Source organism: Palaemon carinicauda, chromosome 33 (genome assembly GCF_036898095.1).
Source record: "Palaemon carinicauda isolate YSFRI2023 chromosome 33, ASM3689809v2, whole genome shotgun sequence".
Taxonomy (NCBI): domain Eukaryota; kingdom Metazoa; phylum Arthropoda; class Malacostraca; order Decapoda; family Palaemonidae; genus Palaemon; species Palaemon carinicauda.
In genome coordinates, this window is record NC_090757.1 from 50,317,884 (window position 1) to 50,329,650 (window position 11,767).

Below are 11,767 nucleotides of genomic sequence, written 5' to 3' on the forward strand. Positions count from 1 at the left end.
GAGAGAGAGAGAGAGGAGAGAGTGAGAGAGAGGAGAGAGAGAGAGAGAGAGAGCCTAACATTCGTTAGAAAATTTTCTAATATCCCTCGTCTTCACATCTGTCACGTTGTGGCAGAAAGGAAGAGTGTCACTTAAAGGGTTTTATAGTGGTTTTTTTCTTTCCTCGAGATCAATTTTTCTTTAGAATCATAATAACGTTAAAGGGTAAGTCGTAAACTAGTGGAAATATGTGGATAATCAATGGGCTGTTCTATTTCTCTTCAGCGAAATTCTCATCATACTCCATTTATTGTCAAGATATTCAAATTTGCACTTCATCTCTTTCCTTGATAGCGGACGCACGTTGTCCGCCAGTCTGATTAAAAGGAAGTGATGAAATAAAAGAAAAAATGAAAAAAAAAATGTTAAATGTTGAATAAAAAATGTTAAATCTTGAATAAAAATCTGATATAAGATTTAACCATAATAGTGAATGGCAATCTTTGTTAACATTATAAAGTCTACTGTGGCTTATGATATCTATTCAACTGTATTTTTCTTGATTTAAATTTATGGGATTTTAGATATATAACCCAGCGTTGGGGACCGTGAGGCCATGCAGAGTCAACGTACGCTTGTGGGAAAGTCCAGCAGTTACATTATGAAGTGAAAGTTAAAGAGGTTGAACAGCATCTCCCATATATAATAAAGAACAAGTGTCTGGCTATATACCTGTGTATAGTATATATTTCTTTCCTGTCACGCTGACGGGTCACCACTCGGGAAACAACAATCTCCCTCAAATTGCCCAAATTAGCCTGTTGTAGTTTAGCAAGTAATAATAATAATAATAATAGGGGGAGGGGGATGGGAAGGGTTGAATCAGTGTGTGTGTGTGTGTGTGTGTGTGTATGTGTATATGTATATATCGATCTTAATAATCAGCCGTCATTTTTGACGGGTTGTGTACACTAGTAATGAAAGAAAGAACGAGGGAACAGAGATAAAGTAGTGCTGAAGAACCCAGAAGTAATGCCTACAGTGCACCTCCTGACTAACCACCTACGTAGGCATGTTTCTTAATGAAGAGGCCGACGGGAGAGGCAGCTTAATACCTTCTTGAGTCAAAGATTCACTTCAGACTTTTTATCATTGGGATTTTAATTCAGATCTTTTTTATTTTAATTGTGATGATAATTCGCACTTTTCTTGATTATGATTTACTTCGGAGTTTTTTTTATTGTAATTTTAATTCAGAAATATCTTCATAATAATCTTATTTCACAAAGTTCATTGTAATTTTCATTCACCAAATTCTTCATTGTAATTATAATTCTGACATTTCTTCATTGTGATTCTAATGCATTCTGACTTTTATTAGTCTGGATTTTAATTATCTTTTTTTTTAAATGCGATTTTAAATGAGACTTTTCTTTATTATGATTTCAATTCACACTTTTCTATTATCATTTTAATTCAGACGGAAGTCTATAAGAATTCTATAACAGAGAGTTTAGGAGAATTTACAATTATATTCATGGAAAAATGTATTTATAACATTAATGAACAATATACTCGAAGAAACCGATAAAAGTTTAACTTTCAAATAAAAGGCCACATGAAAGTTATTAATGCTCCTCCTACCATAAAATGAAAGCAGACGATTGTGGCCGATGAAGGAAAAATTAAGGGAAAGTTTGTTGTTTTGAAATACATCAATGTTGAGTAATATAATAATTTATAAACATTATCTTTTTCGTGCAGGTAAAGTTTTCTCAAATAATTTTAATTTTATGTAACTTCACCATGCATTTGATTTATCACTATCAAATAATCAAGAGACACTAAAAACTGAAAACTCAATTTGTTTACCAATATATTTCCGTTCACCTTTCAATCCAATTGTCAATTATGTAATTCAATAATAAAAACTAGAGGAAAAAATAAATAAGAACCAGCACCTTCAACAAAAATTATTATCCATAACTCATCGCTACACTCTTTAAGACGGTGAAGGAGATTATACAAATACCTAAAGTGTATGTATCATAAATCACATTTACTTAAAAAAGTATAACAGAGTGATTCATTTAGTTATAAGTAGAAAGTAAGTAAATTCACTTCAAAGAAAACCTCGTCGCTTCCATGATCTTTTATTCAACTCTGACAGAATCCACCGGCCGATGTTGGACCGGCCTGGCAAAAATGGTTCCTCGACGCTTAAAACAGACGAAAACTTACATTAAACAGAGTTCCGTGAAACTTTGAAGCATCCTGCTTAGCTACGCACACGCATTCATACATACGTAGTTAGATGTGTGTACAAACACACACATAAAAATACTGTATCCTTCCGCTGCATCTCGGTAATCTACCGAGAGAAAAAGCCAAGACAAAAAACGAAAGGCAAAAGAGGGGGAAGGGAAAAGGGGGAAGTGGATGAGAGGGGGAAAGAGGGTGAGGGGAATTGAGAGGAAGGGGTATCTATCGTCCAGAAAGGGAATAAATTGAAAGGAGGGGGGGTGGAAGTAGTAAGGGGGTATAACTTGTGCATCATCTTCAACTTGACCTTCCGTAAAAGAGAGAGAGAGAGAGAGAGAGGAGAGAGAGAGAGAGAGAGAGAGAGAGAGAGAGAGAGAGAGAGAGAGAGAGAGAGAGAAGCCTCTTCACCGGTGGCCGGGAAATGCATTAAACCTTTTCTTTTCCTGTCGAACTTTCTCTTGAAGGTGGAATGGGGAATAATTTATTAGCATCTTGGGGAGATGGAGAATGGGGAAATGGGGAACGGTTTATTGGGGAACAACAGATTATCTTTGCGTAGTAAATATTCTTCTTGATGACTAATGAATATAAAAAATCACTTAATTAGCCGAGAGAATATATACAAAATGGATAAGCAGTAATATTCTGATTAAACCCTAGTTGGAAAAGCAGGATGCTATAAGCCCGGGGGATCCAACAGGGAAAATAGCCCAGTGAGGAAAGGAAACAAGGAAATAATAAAATATTTCAGGAACAGTAACATTAAAATATATATTTCCTATATAAACTATAAAAACTTTAACAAAACAAGAGGAAGAGAAATAAGATAGAATAGTTTGCCCGAGTGTACCCTCAAGCAAGAGAACTCTAACCCAAGACAGTGGGTGGAAGACCATGGTACAGAGGTTATGGCACTAACCAAGACTAGAGAACAACGGTTGCATTTCGGAGTGCCCTTCTCCTAGAAGAGTTGCTTATTATTATTAGCCCTATTATTATTATTATTATTATTATTATTATTATTATTATCATTATCATTTTTTTTTTCATTGTCGATTTGACACCTTGCCTGGTGATCGCCAGACTGGGGTTCAAGTCCCGCTCAAACTCGTTAGTTCCTTTAGTCGCTGCAACCTCTCCATCCTTGTGAGCTAAGGATGGGTGGTTTGGGGGAGCCTATAAGTCTATCTGGCATTGCCTAGCCCTCCTTGGTCCTAGTTTGGGTGGAGAGTGGGCTTGGGAGCTGATCATATGTTAATATGGTCAGTCTCTAGGGCATTGTCCTGTTTGATATGGCGATGTCACTGTCCCTTGCTTTTGCCATTCATGGGGAAATATTGAGGCAAATTATGTTATTTCTCAACTAAGGATCTTCGTAAATTACCCCAAAAAAACAATTAGTACGGAAAAAAATTCTTATTAATTTGTCACTAATGAATTAAAGCTTAAGATAATTAATATAAATATAACTAGATGATATTTCTTTAAATAATCTACCTATTAATTGCCTGAGAATAATTGTATTTATTCCTATTACATCCGAAAAAAATATAGATATATTACCACAAAATTATAACAAAATTAAATAAACAAACGAAAACGATCACTTTCTAAATAATTTGATTAACAATAACTATAATTTTAATGATTATTTCATAATTATAATAATTTCAATAATATTTAGTAATTCCACTAAACATAATTAAAACAAAATTAATACCAACACGAATACTCAATTACATTATGAATAAAAAAAAAGAATCGTAAAACTTAAGCCTGAAAACGAACCCTTAACCCAATTACCGATTCTTTACTTCGTCTGGTTTCCAGGTGAAAATATGGTTCCAGAACCGACGGACCAAGTGGAAGAAACAGGACGGGATCACCAACGCTGAGGCCATTGAGCATAAGAACGCAGCCACTGGTAAGAAGAAGCCTGGCTCTTCCTCTAGCGCTGCCAACTCCGGAGCTAACGCTCTCTCCTCCTCTTCATCCTCTTCATCAGAGCATAACAAGGTAAGCAACAGCAACAACAATAATTAGAGGCTTAGGGTTTAATTGATGTTTTATAGTGAATTATGAAAATAAAATGACCAGCATATACAACAACAATATTTAAAAATTTAGGATTTAATTAATGTTTTACGGTGAATTAGGTAAAAATGGGTTTACCAGCATAAACAACAACAACAACAACAACAACAATATTTAAAGTTTTAGGATTGAATTAATGTTTTAAAGTGAATTATGAAAAAAAAAAGTTTATCAACAACATAAATAACATTTACACCAATAATCAAGGGTTGGGGTTTAATTAATGTTTTATAGTGAATTAAAAAAAAAAATACAAACAAGGTAAGCACCAGTTACAACAACAATTAAAGGTTTAGGATTTATTCAATGTTTTATATGGAAAGGGGTTTACCACAAGGTGATTAATAGCAACTCCAATAATCAAGTGTTAGGATTTAATTAATGTTTTATACTGAATTAGGAAAAACGTGGTTTACGAAAAAAAAAAAAAAAAAAGGATGAATGTTCTGGCATACAGGAAATTTCTAAGAAGAGATTGGGAATAGATACAAGGACAGAGAATAAAATAGATTAAGTATCAGTTACAGTTAGTATTAGATGAGGTTGGATTTTGTTAACTTAAGAATAAACATTATCAATCGATAAAAATTACATGAAGATGGCCTCTTGAACAGAAAAAAAACAGATCCATAATTTGTATTGGAATAATAGTATTTAACAAAAATGTAAAATAAGACGACTCATAACTTTATAAATAAATAACTATGGGAGGGTGGAATAAAAATCATAATTACCAAATATTGAGTAAAATCATATATCAGCTGGATACGATTGTATAGAGTAAATATGATTTTCTGTTTGGGCTTCACCTCCCCTTAAAAAGTCTTGTGGAGAAAGCAATATAATTCACATCAATTTAAATATATTACGTAGCTTAAACAATCAACTTTACATTCGATTATAATAATAATAATAATAATAATAATAATAATAATAATAATAATAATAATAACAATAGAAATAATAAATCTACATTAAAATATTAAATAAATACAATGACAAAAAATTATAATAATAATAATAATAATAATAATAATATTAATAATAGTAATAATAATATTAATAATAGTAATATTAATAACAATAATAATACCAATAATAATAATAATAATAATAATAATAATAATAATAATAATAAGAATAATAATTACATTCGATGAGGAAAAACTATAATAATAATAATAATAATTATAATAATAATAATTACTTCCTGTAAATAGAAGCGAAGACCTAAAAATTCCAGGAGTATTTCATTTCTGATACCTGATTATTTTCCTTTCTTTATACAGGGTTTGAGTGCCGAGAGTTCCACCGCCAACCCCGCTCCTAGCGACGGGGGCAGCCCCCCAACAAGCCCGTCTCAGGTAAGCTAAGGATCTCTCTCTCTCTCTCTCTCTCTCTCTCTCTCTCTCTCTCTCTCTCTCTCTCCTCTCTCTCTCTCTCTCTCTCTCTCTCTCTTAATCGTTTTATCTGAAAGGACTAGTCACCAAACACTAGTCAAAATTAATTATTTTAAAGACTTTTACAGACTAGCTTCTTCCTTTCCGCTAATTCAGATAACCTTAAAGGGGTCTCTCTCTCTCTCTCTCTCTCTCTCTCTCTCTCTCTCTCTCTCCTCTCTCTCTCTCTCTCTCTCTCAAAGGCAGCTACAAAACAACATTTTCGCTCAACAATAATATTAAAACAAAGCTCATCTTCCTTCAAATTCTATTAGGTGAAGCAAGTACACCTAGGCTGGTAGGTGGACTTTCCAAAAAGTCATTGACTGTTTCTTATTCTTTCTCCAAACCTGGATTCCAAATCTATTTATCTTTAATTTGATGGAAACCAAAAGAAATGTAAAATATTTCAAAAAATAGAATATACATCCTATCAAGGGAAAGAAAAGTAAAGCAGTGAAGGATCTATCTATATTGCATTAGGAGGCTTCACTGTATAAATTCTCTTTAAAATTGGTTCATCGTTAGTTCATTCATTCATTCAAAATTAGTTTACTGAATGGTAGTATTTAAACATTTTAACTAAAAAATCAATGATAAAAAATAAGTTTGCTTCATCATTGGACAATTCGTATTAAGCATGGTACATCATATATATATATATATATATATATATATATATATATATATATATATATATATATATATATAAACACTAATGATAATATATTATATATAATATACATACATATATATATATATATATATATATATATATATTTATATATATATATATATATATATATATATATATATATATATATATATATACACTGCATGTTGAATTTTCTTATTAAAAGTTGAAATATCATAGAAAAAAAATACTCAAATTTCAAGAACTAAAAAAAGGTAATACATGGTGAAGTTAACTAAGACTTATGCGTCATATGAATCATACGTCATATGCTTATTAAATTGTCAAAAATTTAAATAATCACATCGTCAGATACCAGAAACAAAGCGAATTAAATAACCAAAAACAAAAAAGAATTAAACGAGTCCTTAACATTAGTTGGCTCAAGGAAAAGAATAAACACCAGTCACTTTCAAATTCAGTCTAATGACTCCAGTCGGCAAGTTCACATTCAGTTTAATAACTATGTTTTAATGCTTTCAAAAAGTTATTTCCATTTTCCGTTGTGGTTTGTCTAAAACACAATTTCCATGAACTTCATAGTCATGCAGTTGAATCGGTGAGGCTTCAAAAGTTCAAATTTGCAGCGAATATTATCATGTTGAACAGACTGACATAAATCTCTCTTCATAGTTTATGTATGACACATCTATTTTAACGCTGTTACTGATCCTAAAATATTTCATATTGATTATTCATTACTTCTCAGATAGCCTATTTATTTCCTTATTTCCTTTTCTCACTGGGATATTTTTCCGTTATAGCCCTTGGGCTTACGTGATCCTACTTTTCCAACTAGAGTTGTAGCCTAGCTAGTAATAATAATAATAATAAATATAATAATAATAGCAAAAAGGAATCGTTAATATTGACCCGTTTATAACAAAGAAACTGGTAAAACAAAAGACAAGATTCGCGGAGCGGTGAACCGCCCCCCTACCCACAACTAGAGTCAGCCTCCGCCCCCCTCCCCAAAACATCGAGGATTATCCACCCACTCCATTTATATACATTAAGGCCAGAGGCAGAGGAATAAACTAACCAATAAGAACAAAACATTCGCTACCTCAAATGCATCGCAATCCTTCCTTCAAATGCAACGTGGCCGTAAGAGCTCCCCAACCCACCACCATGTTGTATTTGGGAACCCCATCCCCCATTCCCCTCATCATACTACCAAGTACATGATATTATAAAAAAAAAAAAAAAAAAAAAAAAGCGTGTAATATTTGAAACAAAACGGAAAAAAGCACAAAATATTGTACATTGATTTTGCCCAGAATAATTGAGCAAATGGGAACATTATTATACGATCAGGTAAATAACAACAATAACGATGATACTAATAATAACAATAACATCAACATATTACAATAAGTAACATCAATATTATTATTACCCCAGTCTCATATCAACCTACCATCTTAATTGCTACTCCGTAAAAACCAGCTGGATGATCTAGTCACGCAGGCGGATTGGTGCACGTTCACGTACGCATCATATATGCACGGAAAAAGCCTTGTTAATCAGTTCGTGCCCGACGGTTTTCTCCGCTCTTGGCCGGGTACGCTGACCCGTAAACCCGTTGGCTGCGTGAGAAAGAATGCTCTTCGCAATTACTGCTTTCTTTGTTTGTACGTGTGTGTGTGTGTGTGTGTGTGTGTGTGTAAACAATTAGATTCACTACACAAAAGTACTTAGGTATACGTAAGCAAGACAAATGCCTCAGACATGTCCTTATTCATGTATGGTGTTTGGCCAGTTTTCATTACCACCCTGGCCAACTGCTTATTGGTGAAGGGGGGAGACTTTTGCATGATAGCTCGCAGCAAATCAACCTAGTATGCGTGGCCCTGACTCAGAAAGCGATATATATATGTATATATATATATATATATATATATATATATATATATATACACATACATATAAATATATATATACATACATATATATATATATATATATATATATATATATATATATATATATATATGTGTGTGTGTGTGTGTGTGTGTGTGTATAAATATTGTATGTGAGTGAGTATTTCAAGATCTATTATTTACTTTAAAGTATTTATATACAGATTAGAACACTGACAGTGGTTAGGGAGATCAGAGATATATAAATAAAACGGTAATAATAATAATAATAATAATAATAATAATAATAATAATAATAATAATAATAATAATAATAATAATAATAATTCATTCTCGTTGCCGGAATTTTACATTAAACTTAAGATATGATTTTTATAATTTGATGTGAATAAATTTCGAATATCATAATAGTTCAACTACAAAAATTGATCTTTAAATTACTTTTTATAAGAAATTAATATTTAGATTTTCATTTGCATTTTACATAACGATTTACATAATGAATAAGAAATCCTTCAGAGAACACTTATAAGACTCATAACACTCTCATAGAAACTTTTCAAGGTATTTCAACTTTACTGAACAATATTTTCCTTGTGCAAAAAAATGTTTGTGATGAGAAATCATGTATCTACTGTTACATTTTGGAAAAAAAAAAAGAAAAAAAAAACTACTACTAAGTGCCTAAAAATTTTAATACACCTATTTTAAAATTTATTAATTCCCAAATTATAGTTAATTCCCGAATTTCTTTTGCAGTTGAGCAACGGGGCAACGAGTGACCTGTCCAGCAGCGACGAGACCTCTCACGGAACCGGGGAAGGGGGAGGAGGCGGCCGTCTGGTGATCTCACCTCCACCTCCTCCTCCTCCTTCAACACATCATCATCACCACCACCACCACCATCACCACCACCAGCCCCCACCACCCCCGCCTCCGTCAGATGTTCCCGAGGACCTCAGCAAGAGTGATTCTAACAGCACCACCACTTTCGAGGATCGCATCGTCATCAAGGAGTTCGTGCCGTCGCCAATCGGCGGCTCTTACAAAAGCAGCCTGGCAGGGGCCTCGCCCCCTCGGGCAAACCCACCCCCATCAGGAGCAAGGTCCCTGAGCCCACCCAAAACGCACCCTCTCCCCACGCCCACCTCTACCTCCCTTATAAAGCCCATATCGGGGCCGATCTCGCCCCCGAAGGCTTACGGGTCAAGAAGCCCCGTTCCGAAGGTGGCCACCAGTCCCGTGGCACACATCACCAGCTCTTCTGTCACGCCCTCCTCACATACCATCATTCCGAGCAGCAGTAGCAGTGGTGGGGGCGGGGGCGGGGGTGGCAGTGGTCCCACGGGATCCTTGAATGTCTTGTCAACACCCGCGCCATCAATATCATTATCCACATCATCGCCATTATCAAACTCTTCCTCCTCTTCATCATCGTCATCAATACCGACCACAGGGCCAAAGGCCGCCGAAAGACCACACTATTCATCTTCTACTTCTTCGCTCCCCGCCGCCGCCTTTTGCCAGGAGACAAACACCAAGGAAAAATTACACGAAAACGGGAAGATAACGAATGAAAGTGAGGAGGTCTCATCTTGATAGAGCATCTTAAACAAACTGTTCTTTTTTATCTCTCTCTCTCTCTCTCTCTCTCTCTCTCTCTCTCTCTCTCTCTCTCTCTCTCTCTCTCGCTCTCTCTCAGCTTCCTTCTACCCCCTTTTCCTGTCATCGACAGTTTTTCATTAATTAGGATTATTATTATTTTCCCCATTGATGGTCTCTATCCGTATAGTAAACAGGGCCCCCTCACCTTCCAACTCACAACCAGCCAGACACCCCCAACCCGTCAACCCTCCTTTTCCCATATAAAAAGATCCTTACTAAAATGAACCATTTGAAGAAAACATGTGGCGTCTGTGAGTGTGTTTGCGTGCGTGCATCTTTGATTCTCCTCTTGTTAGAAATTCGTAGAGACACAACAGGAGAAAGTGACGCGAATGGAAAGAGGTGAAGAAAACACGCATAGAAAAATTGTGACAATGATGATGGTGATGTTGGTGATGATGATGATGATGATGATACAAAAGTGAACCGAATTAAACCGTAAATAATTAAGGATTAATTACCACATTGTACTTAGTGATCGTGATGATGTTATTGTCGTTCAATGAACTCTCCTCTGTCTTAATTCATTCAACTTTTCTTTTATAAGACAAATAAAAAAATTGCATGTCTTCAACCTATTTGAGAGTAATGTTAATATTCTTTATTCTGGATGTGTTATTCTTTCATCTTATTCTTCTTATGATTTTTTTTTTGTCATGTGAGCGAGATGGGAAATAATAATAATAATATTATTAATAACAATAACAATAATAATATATGTTTGTTTCTTAAAATATGTTGTTTCTTAGATAACCAAATATGAACCTCTAAAGGGACTCTGGTGGCATTTTGGTAATGACTGAAAAATACAAAATCAAAATTGATAACAGGCTCTTGCCAGAAAGAGATAAAAATATGAAAACATTAAAAATTGCATATTTAAGCAAATCTTGGTCATTGCAACCATGCCACACAGCCAAACCCATTTTAATAATGTTTTGTTATTAAGTCATTGGTGCCAAAAAAGAGATAAAAAAATAATAACTGATAAAAATTGGGCAAAGAATGGAAAGCAGAAGATAGGTGTTATGGAGTCTATGGTAAAAATAAAATCTGGCTGAGAACTAAATGTAATCCAGAGTCTTAAAAAAAAAAAGGTGAAATAGAATTTCATGTAATTTTTCAGTACCTTTACTTTTATGGGTAATGTGGAAGAAGTACCCCCCCCCCCCCTCCCCCCCTACGCTCCCCTTACCTTCGTGAATATTATTACGAAATGAGAGAAAGAAAAACAAAATCAAATTGTTTTATTTACATATTGCGAATGATAAGGAAAACATAATATAAAAGTTAAGGAGAAGATATAAAAGAATATGATTTTAATAGCAATTCTATTTAATAAAATATATTAAACACAGCTAATGAACATGGTTACAGAAGTCCAATTTAAACATTTATTTTTATGAAAAAATCATATAAAAGAACATGATATGATCGGGAATTGTTTTCAAAGAGTACCGCCGATCAAAAGAAATAGATAAAAAGATAAAATCCTGTAATTAAAACTGCTGGAAAATTAAAAACTATATGAATGGAAAATATTATTTGAAAGCAACTCAGGAAATAATAGAATCTTGAAGTTATGGTAATAACTTATCAAATAAATTATTATAGCCAGACTCATTTATCCAAGTATAAAAAAAAGCAATTAACGAATAAATGAAAAATTAATTTGTGAATAAAAAAAAAACTTAACTGCAATAAATAGAAAAAATATATAAATGAGATTAATAGAGTAATAATTTTTCTTA

General features: G+C 33.6%; 1 protein-coding gene across 1 annotated transcript; it reads left to right on the forward strand.

Moving 5' to 3' along the window:
• Positions 1 to 4,059: 4,059 nt before the first annotated feature.
• Positions 4,060 to 10,425, forward strand: LOC137626167 (uncharacterized; the record flags this gene model as incomplete). The annotated part of the gene is made up of 3 exons (XM_068357245.1): positions 4,060 to 4,257; positions 5,625 to 5,699; positions 9,111 to 10,425. Coding segments are annotated over 3 exons (1,113 nt in total), but the record flags the coding sequence as incomplete, so codon positions are not given.
• Between the last annotated feature and the right edge of the window lie 1,342 nt (positions 10,426 to 11,767).